Source organism: Bufo gargarizans, chromosome 8 (assembly GCF_014858855.1).
Source record: "Bufo gargarizans isolate SCDJY-AF-19 chromosome 8, ASM1485885v1, whole genome shotgun sequence".
NCBI lineage: Eukaryota > Metazoa > Chordata > Amphibia > Anura > Bufonidae > Bufo > Bufo gargarizans.
Genome location: NC_058087.1, coordinates 191,931,615 through 191,954,312, shown reverse-complemented (window position 1 = coordinate 191,954,312; position 22,698 = coordinate 191,931,615). Strand labels below are relative to the sequence as shown.

Here is a 22,698-nt window from a genome sequence, read left to right as displayed (position 1 = left end):
CCTATGTACAAGAATATAACTACTATAATACTGCTCCTATGTACAAGAATATAACTACTATAATACTGCCTCCTATGTACAAGAATATAACTTCTATAATACTGCTCCTATGTACAAGAATATAACTACTATAATACTGCCTCCTATGTACAAGAATATAACTAGTATAATACTGCTCCTATGTACAAGAATATAACTACTATAATACTGCTCCTATGTACAAGAATATAACTACTATAATACTGCTCCTATGTACAAGAATATAACTACTATAATACTGCTCCTATGTACAAGAATATAACTACTATAATACTGCCTCCTATGTACAAGAATATAACTACTATAATACTGCTCCTATGTACAAGAATATAACTACTATAATACTGCCTCCTATGTACAAGAATATAACTACTATAATACTGCTCCTATGTACAAGAATATAACTTCTATAATACTGCTCCTATGTACAAGAATATAACTACTATAATACTGCTCCTATGTACAAGAATATAACTACTATAATACTGCCTCCTATGTACAAGAATATAACTACTATAATACTGCTCCTATGTACAAGAATATAACTAGTATAATTGTTCCCAAATGGATAAAAATGTGACACAGTACTGGTAGAAGAGTTTGTACATATGACTTTGCTCCCCATGTTGTGTTATATCTATTTTAGTACCGTCCATATTATGGTCAGCCCCTACTTTGCGTGAGAGGCTTTGAATGAGCTGAAATGCATTTAAAAAAGCAGCATAAAACTACAGACACAGGCATTGGGCGTTTCTGCATGTTCTTGTCGGTGTATCCGCCTATTTACTGTATGGGCTAGATGATTTGTCAGGTACTTTTCATGGGTGTTGTTTGTATCGTCCTAAGAGTTATAGGTATAATGATGTGATTATATGTGATAATTATGTGATTAAATATTATAATATGTGGTTATTATTATGTGATGATTTACATAGGAAATTCCCATTATTCTGGTTTATTAAGTCCTGACATTTCTACTTTCTGCCGTAATATTGCTTGAGCTGCCGTATTGAAAGGGATTGGGAAATTGATGTGCAGTACATCGATGCCTGGCGACATGAAACTCCTTAATAGTATTTTCCTGGCACTGCTTGTATGGTCCATTCACCAGGAGACAGGTGAGTGTCCATTATGATCATTGCACAGGGAGGGATCCTGATCTCTGAGAGCAGAAGAGTCACTCTAGCTTTCAGTTAGTCCACATTTACCCCATTGTTGTCCCCTATGTTTATGTGTGTCTAAGGGGATTCTCATAGCTGTATTTCTAAAAATTCTAGAGTATACAAAGAGGTATCTCCAGGGGAAGAGAAGCATCTCACTAGAGCCAGCTTGTGAATGTGGCTCCATATCAAAATCTGATTATTTTTTTTAACAAGCCTTGGGATTTGACAATGGAATAAAGCCAAGCTAAATATTCATCTGTAGACAGCTGTTTTGGGGAGCTTGCCCATCGTCAGTACAGAGTAGGATTCCAGCTGCCAGGGTGAAATACCTTGAATGAGACTTAGGCAGGGTGCTAGGTCTACTTAAAGAGACCAGTCCTGTATGGAGACTTACTGGAGTGGACTGGGAACTTAAAGTAGCCCTGGAGAAAAACTTAAAAGTTGCCCTGTGTTGTAGGCAGGTCCAAATTGATAGAAAGTGGGCCAACACAAGTAGGCAGGTGGGGCCAGCAAGACCGTAGTGCAGCACAAAATACCGCCACAGCAGAACCAAATACCACAGTGTAGCACAAAATACCGCCACAGCAGAACCAAATACCACAGTGTAGCACAAAATACCGCCACAGCAGAACCAAATACCACAGTGTAGCACAAAATACCACCACAGCAGAACCAAATACCATAGTGCAGTAAAAAGTCCTGCCTCAACAGAATCTGACAACATAGTGCAGCCAGTCAGTTGCATAAGTATGTAATGCTCCAAAATTAATACTCAGAGCATCAGATCTTTATGTACCCAGCGAGCAGCCATGAGGAAGGCTGAGGTGGCCACCTGGGCATCGGCCCACCGGGAAGTTATATTGCCAGTCTGCCCCGGGGACTTACTGGAACCACTTTATATCTACAGATGGATATATTTTTTTTCCCCATGGAGCATTGCCAATAAGTCTCCATACAATGGAGTATTTCCAGTAAGTTTCCATATAGGACTGGTCTCTTTAAGGAGATCCAGCACCCTGCCTAAGCAAAAAGAGCTACAGAAATGAAGGACTGATCCACAATGATCTGCCCTTTAAAGAATTAAGTTGTTTGTGCCCAGTTCTATGATAACAATGTTAGCCTCATCGTTTACCCCATTGCGGTACCCTAAGACCAGGTTTATTTGAGAGCAGTAGGAACCAGAAAAGTGTAGAAATGGGAGGTTGTCCATATCATAGCGACACATTATCTGTACATTTATTCACTGGTTTTTGCTCTCCCATTGTAGGAGCTTTCGACTTGTCCGGCCCAAAAACCTACCAGGTTCTGATAGGATCTGACGTCATCCTCAGGTGCACCTTTAATGTGGACCAGCTTCCTGTAGACACAAAATTTCTAGCCATACATTGGTTTTTCATAGGTAAACAGGTTCTAACGTATGACAACGTGCTAAACGTTTCTCGGCCGGGACTGTCCATGGACCTCCAGGCTGCTCTTATGGGGGATGCATCTCTGAGAATATCAAAGGTGAAGATTTCAGACAAAGGTGTATATAAGTGTCTGGTCGTATACAGCCCTCAGTCCAAGATGAAGGAGATTACTCTGGACGTACAAGGTAAAGAGCTTGCACATTCATGTGAACAGTAGTGGTTGAAATTTTATTAAGATTTGATACTTAACTTTCGGAAAGCTTAGTGATAACCTTAGAACTGAATGGAGGGTCATATTGGTTGTCATCCAGCGTAACAAAACCAGCTATAACCTAGAATTTGCTGAAATAAATAGAAGTTTTGAGAACTTACAAGAGAGGATGACTTAAGGACTCATTTGGTGGTGGAGGAAGGGTCTCCTTTATGCTGGTGGTGATCTTCAAAATATTAGGGAAATCAGTTTATGGATCTGGAAGTTGTGACTTTCTTCTCCCAATTTTAGCTCGTCCATCAGTGAAAGTAGTTGCTAAATCTGTGAGTAGAGATGAAGAGAACATGCTGCATTGCTCCATCACCGGATTTTACCCCTTGGACATCACCATCACCTGGCTCTGTGGGGCTGAGGCCATAGACACGTATGTAACATACAAGCCTCATAGACAGGAGGATGGCACGTACAGTGTGAACAGCACAGTGGTCATAATCCCCACCGATGACAACTGGAATGAGACTATTACCTGTAAGGTCACTCACCCGTCCATGCAGTATCCTCTCCTGGAAACTTACCGGCTGACACTGAGAGGTGAGTAAATAAGATGACATTGTATTCAGACAGTCAGTAAGGTAATAGGTTGGTAGCCCATTTCATTGGGGCTTGTCTTCGGTGGCATCACTGCTTGTAAGGTATTTTTTTTTCCGGGTGGTCTAGGTCTTAATACATGATATTGCTGGCTGTCTACAGTTACAGAATGTCCTGTGGTCGTCTGGGGGTTAGTAAATATCTTCCCTGGCAGTGCAGAAGTCAATAAATGATTTCCTGTTGGTCTAGAAATAAATCATCCCTTGTAATTTTATGGTATTGATAGGTAGGTTATAAACTAGATATAATGTTCATAGCGACATAGGTTTACGGGTTATATTACTAATGCTTAGTGGCATGGGGAGGATTAGCGGTGAATACTATTATACTTTGCCGTCTGCTTGTCCACACCTTTGTTGTCCCTCAAAGGGAAGTCCCACTCCTACCCATAAACAACATCCACACTTATACAGCACCACACCCCGCCTGTAGATGGCGATACTGCGCAAACTGCACACATTGACATATCATGCACATAATGCAGCATTTTTTAGACATTCTTGGTTATATATATATATCTTATTACATGTTTAGTGGGCGGTGGGGTGAGCTTGGTATAAGAGGAGCGGCTGAGTCATATGTCTCACACATGGATGTAGAAGTCTCTGGAGGCTCTCCGCACTGGAGACATGTAAAGCGATGGACAGGGAGGCCTCTACACTTCCTATCACTCATCCCATTGAAGGACACTACATTCCCCAGCTCCCCAGCCTGAAGTGACAGATAACAGAGAACAATAGATTGCGTCCATCCGCAGTGTCCTGTAGAGCTCGTCTTTGCCTCATGACTCAAAGATTGAACATTGTCACCGTCCGTCCTGTACCTTACATAAAAAATGACTGATTTGCAGCAGCCACTCTATAACCAGTAACCATTGCTCCTCACTGGTGACGGCAGGACTCTGGTGGTATGTCATGAAGCTTCCTCCACTATAAGGTAGAAAGTTCTAGACCTTACACCACCAGAGTCTATGACACAATATACTGCACCCCAAGAACTGACAGTCGTTCTTCTCTCAGAAGGGTCTCTGGACTTGTCTTGTGTCTCCATCCAAAGTCTACTCATTGGGGTCCCAAGCGCTGTCTTCCTGGTGGCCGCACTGGTGACATGCTGGATATGGAGGACGCCAGGTGAGGAGCTCAAGTCTGTCCTAAAGAAATCATGTCTTATAGTCCTCTACTGAGTTTGTGTATCTAATCTTATCCTGTGTGATACTGTCTGCTGAGCTGTGTATCTAATCCTATCCTGTGTGATACTGTCTGCTGAGCTGTGTATCTAATCTTATCATGTGTGATACTGTCTGCTGAGCTGTGTATCTAATCCTATCCTGTGTGATACTGTCTGCTGAGCTGTGTATCTAATCCTATCCTGTGTGATACTGTCTGCTGAGCTGTGTATCTAATCTTATCATGTGTGATACTGTCTGCTGAGCTGTGTATCTAATCCTATCCTGTGTGATACTGTCTGCTGAGCTGTGTATCTAATCTTATCATGTGTGATACTGTCTGCTGAGTTGTGTATCTAATCCTATCCTGTGTGATACAGTCTGCTGAGCTGTGTATCTAATCCTATCTTGTGTGATACTGTCTGCTGAGCTGTGTATCTAATCCTATCCTGTGTGATACTGTCTGCTGAGCTGTGTATCTAATCCTATCCTGTGTGATACTGTCTGCTGAGCTGTGTATCTAATCCTATCCTGTGTGATACTGTCTGCTGAGCTGTGTATCTAATCCTATCCTGTGTGATACTGTCTGCTGAGCTGTGTATCTAATCCTATCCTGTGTGATACTGTCTGCTGAGCTGTGTATCTAATCCTCTCCTGTGTGATACTGTCTGCTGAGCTGTGTATCTAATCCTATCCTGTGTGATACTGTCTGCTGAGCTGTGTATCTAATCCTGTCCTGTGTGATACTGTCTGCTGAGCTGTGTATCTAATCCTATCCTGTGTGATACTGTCTGCTGAGCTGTGTATCTAATCCTATCCTGTGTGATACTGTCTGCTGAGCTGTGTATCTAATCCTATCCTGTGTGATACTGTCTGCTGAGCTGTGTATCTAATCCTATCCTGTGTGATACTGTCTGCTGAGCTGTGTATCTAATCCTATCCTGTGTGATACTGTCTGCTGAGCTGTGTATCTAATCCTATCCTGTGTGATACTGTCTGCTGAGCTGTGTATCTAATCCTATCCTGTGTGATACTGTCTGCTGAGCTGTGTATCTAATCCTGTCCTGTGTGATACTGCCTGCTGAGCTGTGTATCTAATCCTGTCCTGTGTGATACTGTCTGCTGAGCTGTGTATCTAATCCTGTCCTGTGTGATACTGTCTGCTGAGCTGTGTATCTAATCCTATCCTGTGTGATACTGTCTGCTGAGCTGTGTATCTAATCCTATCCTGTGTGATACTGTCTGCTGAGCTGTGTATCTAATCCTGTCCTGTGTGATACTGTCTGCTGAGCTGTGTATCTAATCCTATCCTGTGTGATACTGTCTGCTGAGCTGTGTATCTAATCCTATCCTGTGTGATACTGTCTGCTGAGCTGTGTATCTAATCCTATCCTGTGTGATACTGTCTGCTGAGCTGTGTATCTAATCCTATCCTGTGTGATACTGTCTGCTGAGCTGTGTATCTACTGTCTGCTGAGCTGTGTATCTAATCCTCTCCTGTGTGATACTGTCTGCTGAGCTGTGTATCTAATCCTATCCTGTGTGATACTGTCTGCTGAGCTGTGTATCTAATCCTATCCTGTGTGATACAGTCTGCTGAGCTGTGTATCTAATCCTATCCTGTGTGATACTGTCTGCTGAGCTGTGTATCTAATCCTATCCTGTGTGATACTGTCTGCTGAGCTGTGTATCTAATCCTATCCTGTGTGATACTGTCTGCTGAGCTGTGTATCTAATCCTATCCCTGTGTGATACTGGTCTGCTGAGCTGTGTATCTAATCCTATCCTGTGGTGATACTGTCTGCTGAGCTGTGTATCTAATCCTATCCTGTGTGATACTGTCTGCTGAGCTGTGTATCTAATCCTATCCTGTGTGATACTGTCTGCTGAGCGGTGTATCTAATCCTATCCTGTGTGATACTGTCTGCTGAGCTGTGTATCTAATCCTATCCTGTGTGATACTGTCTGCTGAGGCTGTGTATCTAATCCTATCCTGTGTGATACTGTCTGCTGAGCTGTGTATCTAATCCTATCCTGTGGGATACTGTCTGCTGAGCTGTGTATCTAATCCTATCCTGTGTGATACTGTCTGCTGAGCTGTGTATCTAATCCTATCCTGTGTGATACTGTCTGCTGAGCTGTGTATCTAATCCTATCCTGTGTGATACTGTCTGCTGAGCTGTGTATCTAATCCTATCCTGTGTGATACTGTCTGCTGAGCTGTGTATCTAATCCTGCTCCTGTGTGATACTGTCTGCTGAGCTGTGTATCTAATCCTATCCTGTGTGATACTGTCTGCTGAGCTGTGTATCTAATCCTATCCTGTGTGATACTGTCTGCTGAGCTGTGTATCTAATCCTATCCTGTGTGATACTGTCTGCTGAGCTGTGTATCTAATCCTATCCTGTGTGATACTGTCTGCTGAGCTGTGTATCTAATCCTATCCTGTGTGATACTGTCTGCTGAGCTGTGTATCTAATCCTATCCTGTGTGATACTGTCTGCTGAGCTGTGTATCTAATCCTATCCTGTGTGATACATGTCTGCTGAGCTGTGTATCTAATCCTATCCTGTGTGATACTGTCTGCTGAGCTGTGTATCTAATCCTATCCTGTGTGATACTGTCTGCTGAGCTGTGTATCTAATCCTATCCTGTGTGATACTGTCTGCTGAGCTGTGTATCTAATCCTATCCTGTGTGATACTGTCTGCTGAGCTGTGTATCTAATCCTATCCTGTGTGATACTGTCTGCTGAGCTGTGTATCTAATCCTATCCTGTGTGATACTGTCTGCTGAGCTGTGTATCTAATCCTATCCTGTGTGATACTGTCTGCTGAGCTGTGTATCTAATCCTTATCCTGTGTGATACTGTCTGCTGAGCTGTGTATCTAATCCTATCCTGTGTGATACTGTCTGCTGAGCTGTGTATCTAATCCTATCCTGTGTGATACTGTCTGCTGAGCTGTGTATCTAATCCTAGTCCTGTGTGATACTGTCTGCTGAGCTGTGTATCTAATCCTATCCTGTGTGATACTGTCTGCTGAGCTGTGTATCTAATCCTATCCTGTGTGATACTGTCTGCTGAGCTGTGTATCTAATCCTATCCTGTGTGATACTGTCTGCTGAGCTGTGTATCTAATCCTATCCTGTGTGATACTGTCTGCTGAGCTGTGTATCTAATCCTATCCTGTGTGATACTGTCTGCTGAGCTGTGTATCTAATCCTATCCTGTGTGATACTGTCTGCTGAGCTGTGTATCTAATCCTATCCTGTGTGATACTGTCTGCTGAGCTGTGTATCTAATCCTATCCTGTGTGATACTGTCTGCTGAGCTGTGTATCTAATCCTATCCTGTGTGATACTGTCTGCTGAGCTGTGTATCTAATCCTATCCTGTGTGATACTGTCTGCTGAGCTGTGTATCTAATCCTATCCTGTGTGATACTGTCTGCTGAGCTGTGTATCTAATCCTATCCTGTGTGATACTGTCTGCTGAGCTGTGTATCTAATCCTATCCTGTGTGATACTGTCCTGCTGAGCTGTGTATCTAATCCTATCCTGTGTGATACTGTCTGCTGAGCTGTGTATCTAATCCTATCCTGTGTGATACTGTCTGCTGAGCTGTGTATCTAATCCTATCCTGTGTGATACTGTCTGCTGAGCTGTGTATCTAATCCTATCCTGTGTGATACTGTCTGCTGAGCTGTGTATCTAATCCTATCCTGTGTGATACTGTCTGCTGAGCTGTGTATCTAATCCTATCCTGTGTGATACTGTCTGCTGAGCTGTGTATCTAATCCTATCCTGTGTGATACTGTCTGCTGAGCTGTGTATCTAATCCTATCCTGTGTGATACTGTCTGCTGAGCTGTGTATCTAATCCTATCCTGTGTGATACTGTCTGCTGAGCTGTGTATCTAATCCTATCCTGTGTGATACTGTCTGCTGAGCTGTGTATCTAATCCTATCCTGTGTGATACTGTCTGCTGAGCTGTGTATCTAATCCTATCCTGTGTGATACTGTCTGCTGAGCTGTGTATCTAATCCTATCCTGTGTGATACTGTCTGCTGAGCTGTGTATCTAATCCTATCCTGTGTGATACTGTCTGCTGAGCTGTGTATCTAATCCTATCCTGTGTGATACTGTCTGCTGAGCTGTGTATCTAATCCTATCCTGTGTGATACTGTCTGCTGAGCTGTGTATCTAATCCTTCCTGTGTGATACTGTCTGCTGAGCTGTGTATCTAATCCTATCCTGTGTGATACTGTCTGCTGAGCTGTGTATCTAATCCTATCCTGTGTGATCCTGTCTGCTGAGCTGTGTATCTAATCCTCTCCTGTGTGATACTGTCTGCTGAGCTGTGTATCTAATCCTATCCTGTGTGATACTGTCTGCTGAGCTGTGTATCTAATCTATCCTGTGTGATACTGTCCTGCTGAGCTGTGTATCTAATCCTGATCCTGTGTGATACTAGTCTGCTGAGCTGTGTATCTAATCCTATCCTGTGTACTGTCTGCTGAGCTGTGTATCTAATCCTATCCTGTGTGATACTGTCTGCTGAGCTGTGTATCTAATCCTATCCTGTGTGATACTGTCCTGCTGAGCTGTGTATCTAATCCTGCCCTGTGTGATACTGTCTGCTGAGCTGTGTATCTAATCCTATCCTGTGTGATACTGTCTGCTGAGCTTGTGTATCTAATCCTATCCTGTGTGATACTGTCTGCTGAGCTGTGTATCTAATCCTATCCTGTGTGATACTGTCTGCTGAGCTGTGTATCTAATCCTATCCTGTGTGATACTGTCTGCTGAGCTGTGTATCTAATCCTATCCTGTGTGATACTGTCTGCTGAGCTGTGTATCTAATCCTATCCTGTGTGATACTGTCTGCTGAGCTGTGTATCTAATCCTATCCTGTGTGATACTGTCTGCTGAGCTGTGTATCTAATCCTATCCTGTGTGATACTGTCTGCTGAGCTGTGTATCTAATCCTATCCTGTGTGATACTGTCTGCTGAGCTGTGTATCTAATCCTATCCTGTGTGATACTGTCTGCTGAGCTGTGTATCTAATCCTATCCTGTGTGATACTGTCTGCTGAGCTGTGTATCTAATCCTATCCTGTGTGATACTGTCTGCTGAGCTGTGTATCTAATCCTATCCTGTGTGATACTGTCTGCTGAGCTGTGTATCTAATCCTATCCTGTGTGATACTGTCTGCTGAGCTGTGTATCTAATCCTATCCTGTGTGATACTGTCTGCTGAGCTGTGTATCTAATCCTCTCCTGTGTGATACTGTCTGCTGAGCTGTGTATCTAATCCTATCCTGTGTGATACTGTCTGCTGAGCTGTGTATCCTAATCCTATCCTGTGTGATACTGTCTGCTGAGCTGTGTATCTAATCCTATCCTGTGTGATACTGTCTGCTGAGCTGTGTATCTAATCCTATCCTGTGTGATACTGTCTGCTGAGCTGTGTATCTAATCCTATCCTGTGTGATACTGTCTGCTGAGCTGTGTATCTAATCCTATCCTGTGTGATACTGTCTGCTGAGCTGTGTATCTAATCCTATCCTGTGTGATACTGTCTGCTGAGCTGTGTATCTAATCCTATCCTGTGTGATACTGCCTGCTGAGCTGTGTATCTAATCCTATCCTGTGTGATACTGTCCTGCTGAGCTGTGTATCTAATCCTATCCTGTGTGATACTGCCTGCTGAGCTGTGTATCTAATCCTATCCTGTGTGATACTGTCTGCTGAGCTGTGTATCTAATCCTATCCTGTGTGATACTGTCTGCTGAGCTGTGTATCTAATCCTGTCCTGTGTGATACGTCTGCTGAGCTGTGTATCTAATCCTATCCTGTGTGATACTGTCTGCTGAGCTGTGTATCTAATCCTATCCTGTGTGATACTGTCTGCTGAGCTGTGTATCTAATCCTATCCTGTGTGATACTGTCTGCTGAGCTGTGTATCTAATCCTATCCTGTGTGATACTGTCTGCTGAGCTGTGTATCTAATCCTGCCTGTGTGATACTGTCTGCTGAGCTGTGTATCTAATCCTATCCTGTGTGATACTGTCTGCTGAGCTGTGTATCTAATCCTATCCTGTGTGATACTGTCTGCTGAGCTGTGTATCTAATCCTATCCTGTGTGATACTGTCTGCTGAGCTGTGTATCTAATCCTATCCTGTGTGATACTGTCTGCTGAGCTGTGTATCTAATCCTATCCTGTGTGATACTGTCTGCTGAGCTGTGTATCTAATCCTATCCTGTGTGATACTGTCTGCTGAGCTGTGTATCTAATCCTATCCTGTGTGATACTGTCTGCGAGCTGTGTATCTAATCCTCTCCTGTGTGATACTGTCTGCTGAGCTGTGTATCTAATCCTATCCTGTGTGATACTGTCTGCTGAGCTGTGTATCTAATCCTATCCTGTGTGATACTGTCTGCTGAGCTGTGTATCTAATCCTATCCTGTGTGATACTGTCTGCTGAGCTGTGTATCTAATCCTATCCTGTGTGATACTGTCTGCTGAGCTGTGTATCTAATCCTATCCTGTGTGATACTGTCTGCTGAGCTGTGTATCTAATCCTATCCTGTGTGATACTGTCTGCTGAGCTGTGTATCTAATCCTATCCTGTGTGATACTGTCTGCTGAGCTGTGTATCTAATCCTATCCTGTGTGATACTGTCTGCTGAGCTGTGTATCTAATCCTCTCCTGTGTGATACTGTCTGCTGAGCTGTGTATCTAATCCTATCCTGTGTGATACTGTCTGCTGAGCTGTGTATCTAATCCTGTCCTGTGTGATACTGTCTGCTGAGCTGTGTATCTAATCCTATCCTGTGTGATACTGTCTGCTGAGCTGTGTATCTAATCCTATCCTGTGTGATACTGTCTGCTGAGCTGTGTATCTAATCCTCTCCTGTGTGATACTGTCTGCTGAGCTGTGTATCTAATCCTCTCCTGTGTGATACTGTCTGCTGAGCTGTGTATCTAATCCTATCCTGTGTGATACTGTCTGCTGAGCTGTGTATCTAATCCTCTCCTGTGTGATACTGTCTGCTGAGCTATGTATCTAATCCTATCCTGTGTGATACTATCTGCTGAGCTGTGTATCTAATCCTATCATGTGTGATACTGTCTGCTGAGCTGTGTATCTAATCCTATCCTGTGTGATACAGTCTGCTGAGCTGTGTATCTAATCCTCATCCTGTGTGATACTGTCTGCTGAGCTGTGTATCTAATCCTCTCCTGTGTGATACTGTCTGCTGAGCTGTGTATCTATCCTATCCTGTGTGATACTGTCTGCTGAGCTGTGTATCTAATCCTATCCTGTGTGATACTGTCTGCTGAGCTGTGTATCTAATCCTCTCCTGTGTGATACTGTCTGCTGAGCTGTGTATCTAATCCTATCCTGTGTGATACTGTCTGCTGAGCTGGGTATCTAATCCTATCCTGTGTGATACTGTCTGCTGAGCTGTGTATCTAATCCTATCCTGTGTGATACTGTCTGCTGAGCTGTGTATCTAATCCTATCCTGTGTGATACTGTCTGCTGAGCTGTGTATCTAATCCTATCCTGTGTGATACTGTCTGCTGAGCTGTGTATCTAATCCTATCCTGTGTGATACTGTCTGCTGAGCTGTGTATCTAATCCTCTCTGTGTGATACTGTCTGCTGAGCTGTGTATCTAATACTATCCTGTGTGATACATGTCTGCTGAGCTGTGTATCTAATCCTATCCTGTGTGATACTGTCTGCTGAGCTGTGTATCTAATCCTATCCTGTGTGATACTGTCTGCTGAGCTGTGTATCTAATCCTATCCTGTGTTGATACTGTCTGCTGAGCTGTGTATCTAATCCTATCCTGTGTGATACTGTCTGCTGAGCTGTGTATCTAATCCTATCAGTGTGATACTGTCTGCTGAGCTGTGTATCTAATCCTCTCCTGTGTGATACTGTCTGCTGAGCTGTGTATCTAATCCTATCCTGTGTGATACTGTCTGCTGAGCTGTGTATCTAATCCTATCCTGTGTGATACTGTCTGCTGAGCTGTGTATCTAATCCTCTCCTGTGTGATACTGTCTGCTGAGCTGTGTATCTAATCCTATCCTGTGTGATACTGTCTGCTGAGCTGTGTATCTAATCCTATCCTGTGTGATACTGTCCTGCTGAGCTGTGTATCTAATCCTATCCTGTGTGATACTGTCTGCTGAGCTGTGTATCTAATCCCATCCTGTGTGATACTGTCTGCTGAGCTGTGTATCTAATCCTATCCTGTGTGATACTGTCTGCTGAGCTGTGTATCTAATCCTATCCTGTGTGATACTGTCTGCTGAGCTGTGTATCTAATCCTCATCCTGTGTGATACTGTCTGCTGAGCTGTGTATCTAATCCCTCTCCTGTGTGATACTGTCTGCTGAGCTGTGTATCTAATCCTATCCTGTGTGATACTGTCTGCTGAGCTGTGTATCTAATCCCTCCTGTGTGATACCTGTGCTGAGAGTAATTACTCCATCTGTGTGATAAATGTGATGTGAGCTGTGTATCTAATCCTATCCTGTGTGATACTGTCTGCTGAGCTGTGTATCTAATCCTATCCTGTGTGATACTGTCTGCTGAGCTGTGTATCTAATCCTATCCTGTGTGATACTGTCTGCTGAGCTGTGTATCTAATCCTCTCCTGTGTGATACTGTCTGCTGAGCTGTGTATCTAATCCTATCCTGTGTGATACTGTCTGCTGAGCTGTGTATCTAATCCTCTCCTGTGTGATACTGTCTGCTGAGCTGTGTATCTAATCCTCTCCTGTGTGATACTGTCTGCTGAGCTGTGTATCTAATCCTATCCTGTGTGATACTGTCTGCTGAGCTGTGTATCTAATCCTCTCCTGTGTGATACTGTCTGCTGAGCTGTGTATCTAATCCTCTCCTGTGTGATACTGTCTGCTGAGCTGTGTATCTAATCCTCTCCTGTGTGATACTGTCTGCTGAGCTGTGTATCTAATCCTCTCCTGTGTGATACTGTCTGCTGAGCTGTGTATCTAATCCTCTCCTGTGTGATACTGTCTGCTGAGCTGTGTATCTAATCCTATCCTGTGTGATACTGTCTGCTGAGCTGTGTATCTAATCCTATCCTGTGTGATACTGTCTGCTGAGCTGTGTATCTAATCCTATCCTGTGTGATACTGTCTGCTGAGCTGTGTATCTAATCCTCTCCTGTGTGATACTGTCTGCTGAGCTGTGTATCTAATCCTATCCTGTGTGATACTGTCTGCTGAGCTGTGTATCTAATCCTATCCTGTGTGATACTGTCTGCTGAGCTGTGTATCTAATCCTATCCTGTGTGATACTGTCTGCTGAGCTGTGTATCTAATCCTATCCTGTGTGATACTGTCTGCTGAGCTGTGTATCTAATCCTATCCTGTGTGATACTGTCTGCTGAGCTGTGTATCTAATCCATCCTGTGTGATACTGTCTGCTGAGCTGTGTATCTAATCCTATCCTGTGTGATACTGTCTGCTGAGCTGTGTATCTAATCCTATCCTGTGTGATACTGTCTGCTGAGCTGTGTATCTAATCCTATCCTGTGTGATACTGTCTGCTGAGCTGTGTATCTAATCCTATCCTGTGTGATACTGTCTGCTGAGCTGTGTATCTAATCCTATCCTGTGTGATACTGTCTGCTGAGCTGTGTATCTAATCCTATCCTGTGTGATACTGTCTGCTGAGCTGTGTATCTAATCCTATCCTGTGTGATACTGTCTGCTGAGCTGTGTATCTAATCCTATCCTGTGTGATACTGTCTGCTGAGCTGTGTATCTAATCCTCTCCTGTGTGATACTGTCTGCTGAGCTGTGTATCTAATCCTATCCTGTGTGATACTGTCTGCTGAGCTGTGTATCTAATCCTATCCTGTGTGATACTGTCTGCTGAGCTGTGTATCTAATCCTATCCTGTGTGATACTGTCTGCTGAGCTGTGTATCTAATCCTATCCTGTGTGATACATTCTGCTGAGCTGTGTATCTAATCCTATCCTGTGTGATACTGTCTGCTGAGCTGTGTATCTAATCCTATCCTGTGTGATACTGTCTGCTGAGCTGTGTATCTAATCCTATCCTGTGTGATACTGTCTGCTGAGCTGTGTATCTAATCCTCTCCTGTGTGATACTGTCTGCTGAGCTGTGTATCTAATCCTCTCCTGTGTGATACTGTCTGCTGAGCTGTGTATCTAATCCTATCCTATGTGATACTGTCTGCTGAGCTGTGTATCTAATCCTCTCCTGTGTGATACTGTCTGCTGAGCTGTGTATCTAATCCTATCCTGTGTGATACTGTCTGCTGAGCTGTGTATCTAATCCTATCCTGTGTGATACTGTCTGCTGAGCTGTGTATCTAATCCTCTCCTGTGTGATACTGCCTGCTGAGCTGTGTATCTAATCCCATCCTGTGTGATACTGTCTGCTGAGCTGTGTATCTAATCCTGTCCTGTGTGATACAGTCTGCTGAGCGGTGTATCTAATCCCATCCTGTGTGATACTGTCTGCTGAGCTGTGTATCTAATGCTATCCTGTGTGATACTGTCTGCTGAGCTGTGTATCTAATCCTCTCCTGTGTGATACTGTCTGCTGAGCTGTGTATCTAATCCTATCCTGTGTGATACTGTCTGCTGAGCTGTGTATCTAATCCTGTGATATGTGATACTGTCTGCTGTCTCTAAAGCTATCATATTGTCTGCCTAGTCTATATATCAAACCTGTCTTGATACTTTCTGATGAGTTTGTGTATCTAAGCCTGTGATATGGGATACAGCACTGACGTAGCTAATCCTATAGCATGTGATGCGATACATAGATCGGACACTGTGCCGTAGACTTGCACCACAAGCTCATGATTACATAAGGATTTCCTTCGCTGATGTATTTTTCTGTGATCTTTGTTCTTACTGTACACAGTTTGTAGACCAGAGGACGATGATGATGATGATGATGAAGCACCCCGTCCTCCACAGAACAGACATTCACGATGCAGCCAAATGTCTTGCCGATCTACAGAAGAAGAAATATCTGCGTCAACAGAGAAAGATTCTTTAAGAATGTCACAAGACGAAAGACCTTCATCTCCAGTGCCACCACGATCAGGATGTTCAAGACCTTCATCACCAGATCCAGGTTCTTCGTCACCTGCAGTGGAAGACCCATTGGCTCCATTTCTGAGAGATGTGGTGGAACAAGGTGTTCAGCAGAGCGGCTTTTTCTCTCGCTCACCGGGTTCTGTCCGATCTCTTAGGGTCACATTCTCCTTGATAAATGAGTCGGAGAACAATCCCGACCACCCTGTAAGTGGATCTCATTGATCAGCCATGTTGTAGATAAGGTATGTTCTACAGGGGACTCTTTAAGTCAAGTATGTTTCGCTTTCGTCGCCCATTGAGACTCTGCGTTCCTGTAGGTTGGCACAAGTCTGCACATGCCTCTCTGTAGACAACATGTCTCAGCATCAGGTCCATCTCCATGAGCTTAAATCTGTGGCCATTGCAGCAGACTAGGCCCTGATAGAAATTTCTCGTCCCCAGACCTCTGCATACAGTACAACAATGGCCCCGATCCCTCTTATTACAGCACCGGGATTTGTAGGCTGTCCCCGGGCGGGATGTTCTTCTTGGACAATGCATCATTTCTTTTTTTTAGGACAATACTGGTTTGAGGACAAATGAGAACAGATGGCGGAGACATAGTGCTGGGAACCTACAAGAGAATGACAGCCCTACTGGATACCAGACGTCCAGGCCCATGGGTGGACGTGGCACAGGTACGCACATAACCATACACATGCATGCTCGGCTTTGCTGAGTGTTCATGCGTTCTCAATCTGCAATGCGGAATAAGCCGCTGCCTGATACATCTGTTGGGATATTACCTCCCTGAGAGCAAAAGGATTGGGCATGTTTACATTCAACTGACTGATCCTTATCTCCATCAGGAGGCAGGAGTCCCCGGACATTAATCTAATGTACAGGTCGTGGCCAAAAGTTTGAGAATGACACAAATATTAGTTTTCACAAAGTTTGCTGCTAAACTGCTTTAGATCTTTGTTTCAGTTGTTTCTGTGATGCAGTGAAATATTATTACTCGCACTTCATACGTTTCAAAGGCTTTTATCGACAATTTCATGACATTTATGCAGAGTCAGTATTTGCAGCGTTGGCCCTTCATTTTTCAGGACCTCTGCAATCCGACTGCGCATGCTCTCAATCAACTTCTGGGCCAATTCCTGACTGATAGCAACCCATTCTTTCATAATCACTTCTTGGAGTTTGTCAGAATTAGTGGGTTTTTGTTTGTCCACCCGCCTCTTGAGGATTGACCACAAGTTCTCAATGGGATTAAGATCTGGGGAGTTTCCAGGCCATGGACCCAAAATGTCAACGTTTTGGTCCCCGAGCCACTTAGTTATCACTTTTGCCTTATGGCATGGTGCTCCATCGTGCTGGAAAATGCATTGTTCTTCACCAAACTGTTGTTGGATTGTTGGAAGAAGTTGCTGTTGGAGGGTGTTTTGGTGCCATTCTTTATTCATGGCTGTGTTTTTGGGCAAAATTGTGAGTGAGCCCACTCCCTTGGATGAGAAGCAACCCCACACATGAATGGTCTCAGGATGCTTTACTGTTGGCATGACACAGGACTGATGGTAGCGCTCACCTTTTCTTCTCCGGACAAGCCTTTTTCCTGATGCCCCAAACAATCGGAGAGAGGCTTCATCAGAGAATATGACTTTGCCCCAGTCCTCAGCAGTCCATTCACCATATTTTCTGCAAAAGATCAATCTGTCCCTGATGGGTTTTTTGGAGAGAAGTGGCTTCTTTGCTGCCCTTCTTGACACCAGGCCATCTTCCAAAAGTCTTGGCCTCACTGTGCGTGCAGATGCGCTCACCCCTGCCTGCTGCCATTCCTGAGCAAGCGCTGCACTGGTGGCACTCCGATCCCGCAGCTGAATCCTCTTTAGGAGACGATCCTGGCTCTTGCTGGACTTTCTTGGATGCCCTGAAGCCTTCTTAACAAGAATTTAACCTCTTTCCTTGAAGTTCTTGATGATCCTATAAATTGTTGATTGAGGTGCAATCTTAGTAGCCACAATATCCTTGCCTGTGAAGCCATATTTATGCAACGCAATGATGGCTGCACGCGTTTCTTTGCAGGTCACCATGGTTAACAATGGAAGAACAATGATTTCAAGCATTACCCTCCTTTTAACAGGTCAAGTCTGCCATTTTACCCCAATCAGCCTGACATAATGATCTCCAGCCTTGTGCTCGTCAACATTCTCACCTGAGTTAACAAGACGATTACTGAAATGATCTCAGAAGGTCCTTTAATGACAGCAATGAAATGCAGTGAAAAGGTTTTTTTGGGATTAAGTTACTTTTCATGGCAAAGAAGGACTATGCAATTCATCTGATCGCTCTTCATAACATTCTGGAGTATATGCAAATTGCTATTATAAAAACTTAAGCAGCAACTTTTCCAATTTCCAATATTTATGTAATTCTCAAAACTTTGGGCCACGACTGTAGCGGTATGCAGTCTAGTGGTTGTAAACAGAGCAGTGGAGGAGGGCTCCTGCTGCAGTCAGTTGCCTTACAGATAAAAGGAGTACAGGCGGGAATCTTTTCTATTTATTCACATTTTTCACTTCTGTTTAGATTATTATACAGAATAGGATAAAAGGTGAGGAGTGTGTTACACACTCCGCTCATCTGTCAGCTTCACTCCCTTCATGGTGCCGTATCTGCCACCCTTCACCTTCACAGTCTGGAGGTACTCAGGTCAGGAACATGAATGTACATTGGACTGAAGGAAGAGGATGGAGAAGAAGGCTCGGCCAAACCCAAATCCACCCCATGTACCATACTCTAGGTATATACAGTTGGTATACGCTGTGACTATCACAGGTTTTCTATTTTGTTCCCTGCAGGACATTTCCAGATACCCGACATCAAAATTACCTCAGCGGTAAGTCTGTGCGAGGCTATAATGTATATTATATACGCAGCTGACAGTGAAATTATAAAGGGGGATCCGGAGACAACTTCCTCCATCTGCTGCGTCACCCATGGTCCACGGACGTCACCATGACTGGGGCACAGGTGGTCTTAGCATTGCATCACAAGGAGCAGAGAGAGGGGAGTGCACAGCAGGTGGTCCTCCAGGACGAGTGACCGCTCCGCAGACACGGAGACAACCTCCCTGCTCCTCTCCTATTATCAGTCTGTAGATGTGTCTTGAAGGGTTCTCTACTCGCTGACCCAGAGCATGGAGACCCTTCAAATCAAAAGTAAAATATGTCACTGACCCCAAACCTGATGGTTTTCTAATCTTTGTGCAGGCGGAGGAGCCGCATCAAAACCTGAAGAATGACTTTCCTCACAATCCGTGTGAGGATTTATAAATTATCATTTCCTCGGACTCCTAATACTAGTGCAGAGCGCTTAATGTTTAGCTTCACTTGTGTATTATATGTTATTAAAGGTGTCCTCTTCTCAGCACCATTACAGTTTATATAGGTGTAAACACTGGAGTCACTGTGTACATACTCTCTCTGTCTCTGGATGGCACTGTGATGGGGGATCTCTGGATGGCACTCTGATGGGGGGGGGGAATCTGTGGATGACACATATATAGCATCTTATTGTCACGGCCACGGTATACAGTTGCCCGCGGTTTGGGTAGTTGTTTCAACCGCAGCTTGAGGCATGATGTTGTTTGCCTCAAGTGCGGTTGCTGCGGACAACAGTGATGTGTGCGGTTCCCTTGGAGTTGTGTGCGTGTGTGTATGCACGTTTGTATGTCTGTGTGCACTTTGTGTTGTTTGGTGCGCACGGACATCTTCCCTTCACTGTGGCTGCCCGTGGCAACGTTTGGTATGTTGTACATGTGGTGGCAGTGTCCTGGCCTTCGGGTTGTCTCCCAGGACGGCTGCCACCCATGTCGTTGCCTGCGGCAAACGCCACAGTGTGATTTTAGTTTGTTCACTTCCCCTTTATGTGTGTTTCCCTTCTCTGGTGCTGGAAGGGTTAACTCCCTTCCCAGTGTGTGTGTGATGTCACTGGGTGTGTCCAACTGTGGGGTGTGGCTTCTTGGCCTATATAGCTTTGGTGTTTGGCATGGCTCAGTAGGTTGCTTCAGTCATGCTTGGCTGGAGCAGCCTCCTGCGCATATTACCTGCCAGTGAGAGCCACCCCTGTGGTCATAAAGATATTGTCATTATGTTTATGTCTTGCTGGGTGTTGATGTTGTATGTTATGTTCTGTTGGGACCTTCCTATGTGATTCTGTGCAGCTTACGGTTCTGGATTCCTGTTCGCACAGGGATCCAGTCAGCAAGGCTGTGGCAGGTTGGTGCAACTACTAGTTCGCCTGCCATACCCGTAAGGCTGTTTGTGTTCCCCTTGTCCCAGCAGCTTGGCCATGGAGACTCCTGCTCCTCCGTACCTTGGAGAAGTAGGTCGTCTTACCCAGCTCCTAGCTCAGGGATCTGCGGAGGGTAAGTCAGGGCCCCGAGGTTCCTGCGCATGGGTCCTCCTACCTTTAAGGTTGGCCCATGCAGGTAGGAGTTAGGGTCAGGTTAGGGATGCTTGAGGAGGTGACCTGCTCCCTATCCTGTTCTCCTGGCCGAGCAGCCACTACAACACCTGGCATCGCACGGCTGAGGGTTTCCCCCATCCTCAGCCGTGAAACTTATGATTTGTATAAAAAAGAAGAAATGGCTCCGACAGCATTCCGCAACATCCAATATTCTTTTTTTATTGTAACCTCAAGACACAATACAGCAACGTTTCGACTGCAAAGCAGTCTTTGTCAAGCCTAATGACATCAAAAACCTTAGGCATATATATACCCCCCACATAAAATGCACGCCCCTTAACATCATCAATGTAAATCAATTTATAATAGAATGCACATGTCCACAAACTACCTTGCACCTGGTTGTAAACCCGCCGAGGTCCTGTTGTTCAAGTCGGCGTTCTCCAATGTGTAGTGCGCAGCCGCGTCTCGATACATTTGCGTAACCGGATGTGTCAATCGTCTCCATGGTGACCGGCGGCGCCCGTACCTTAAACCAATCAGTAGTCGCGAATAGCCGCTGACATCGTTAGTGATGCGTCCACGTCACAGACGTCATCCGAATGCGCACGTCTGTGCGTCACCCTCATGGATCACGTGGGTGCCCGCATCCAATGTCAGTACAGCGCAAGCGCCGGTGGCATGGTAACGATGACGCATCCATCAGGACAACATCCTATACTCATAGGTGATCAAAACTCCATCCTTATACAGCAAATATACAGCAAATATATATGCAACATCTTTTTAGATAAGGTGTTGCGGATCCACGCGACCACGGCCCCCTCCTACATCAGGGATACTGGCCATTTCTTGACCAAGTTGAGATCACTTGATTTACCGGCGGATTTTCTGCTCGTGAGTTTTGATGTTGTATCCCTTTATACATCTATCGATCACTCGTATGGTCTTAATGTCGTCGATGTGGCCCTGGCCGGCACGGACCTCTCTCTTGGGGCACGCCGTCTGATCCTCGCCCTCTTGGAGGTGGTCCTGAGGAGGAATTATTTCCTCTTCGGGGACGCCTTCTACCAGCAAAAGCGTGGTGTGGCGATGGGGCCCAATGTGGCCCCCACCTACGCAAACATCTTTATGGCAGAGGTCGAGGATCGGCTGGTATATCGCTCCAAATTTTCTGAGAGAGTTCTGTGCTGGTGGCGCTACATCGACGACATTTTCCTGGTCTGGACGGGTACTGAATCGGATCTAAATGAGTTTCATGCGCACCTGAATTCTGGGGTCCGGGACCTGCAGTTCACCGTGACACATTCTGTCCGTGAGCTGTAGTTCCTTGACGTCCGAATTCAGGTGCGGGATGGAGAGATCTTTACTGATCTTTTCCAAAAACCTACGGATAGGAACACCTTGTTGATGTATGACAGCAGCCATCCTCAGAATATGGTAAACTCCCTAACATGGAGTCAATTACTCAGGGTACGGCGCATCGTATCTGATGACACCCTTTTTGGACACAGAGTTGATGAAATGTGTAATAAGTTTAGCAAGAGGGGGTACCCCAAAAAATTGATTAACCGCACCAAACAAAAGATTGCATCTATTGAACGTAGTTCCACCTTTACAAGAAAAATACAGAAGCAGAATACCCCTCGGATTCCGTTTGTTTCCGCCTTTGGGAGTGACAGCGGTAATATTGCCACTATCCTCAGACAGGAATGGCAGATCTTACAGAAAGGATTGCCTACAGTCACTGAATTTACAGTTCCCCCAATGATGGCATACAAACGGTGTCCGAATCTGCGTGACAGAATAGTGAAGGCTGACATAGGAGGTAAGGACACTGAGAGACAGAAAAGGTTGGCACCGCTGAGGAGTGGTAATTTCCCTTGCCTTTCATGCTGCAACTGCGGTGTGGTGTACATGATACAGTGCCCGTGCAGCTTGATATATACATTATAGATCATGTCTATCAAGGTATTAATATGGTATGTATATGTATCACACTACCTGCATCTTCGATATAGATGATTGATGTGCACCAGATGCGGTGTGACATACACCTCCTCCACCATTGCTACATGTGCTGCTATATGCGATGAACTGCGATTTTTTTGTAGAATATATGAATGTGTTGGGGACGTGTATCTCATAGTATAACTGATCGGAAGTATCGCATATATATTTGCGGTATATTTGCTGTATAAGGATGGAGTTTTGATCACCTATGAGTATAGGATGTTGTCCTGATGGATGTGTCATCGTTACCATGCCACCGGCGCTTGCGCTGTACTGACATTGGATGCGGGCACCCACGTGATCCATGAGGTGTGACGCACAGACGTGCGCATTCGGGTGACGTGGACGCATCACTAACGATGTCAGCGGCTATTCGCGACTACTGATTGGTTTAAGGTACGGGCGCCGCCGGTCACCATGGAGACGATTGACACATCCGGTTACGCAAATGTATCGAGACGCGGCTGCGCACTAC

The 22,698-nt window shown here is 44.7% G+C and overlaps 1 protein-coding gene across 3 annotated transcripts; it reads left to right on the top strand.

The window, feature by feature from the left end:
• The first annotated feature begins 1,039 nt into the window (after window positions 1–1,039).
• On the top strand, window positions 1,040–19,110 carry LOC122945704 (tyrosine-protein phosphatase non-receptor type substrate 1-like). 3 transcript variants are annotated; one of them, XM_044304861.1, is made up of 8 exons: window positions 1,040–1,157; window positions 2,470–2,796; window positions 3,114–3,413; window positions 4,490–4,600; window positions 15,583–15,965; window positions 16,318–16,438; window positions 18,602–18,639; window positions 19,013–19,110. In XM_044304861.1, exons 1-8 carry the CDS (start codon window positions 1,070–1,072, stop codon window positions 19,073–19,075), a joined length of 1,431 nt encoding a protein of 476 aa, XP_044160796.1. In that variant the 5' UTR covers window positions 1,040–1,069; the 3' UTR covers window positions 19,076–19,110. The 3 variants fall into 3 exon arrangements, with proteins under 3 accessions (XP_044160796.1, XP_044160795.1, XP_044160794.1); XM_044304860.1 differs by having other exon boundaries at window positions 4,493–4,600; window positions 18,602–19,106; XM_044304859.1 differs by having other exon boundaries at window positions 18,602–19,106.
• Window positions 19,111–22,698: the final 3,588 nt, after the last annotated feature.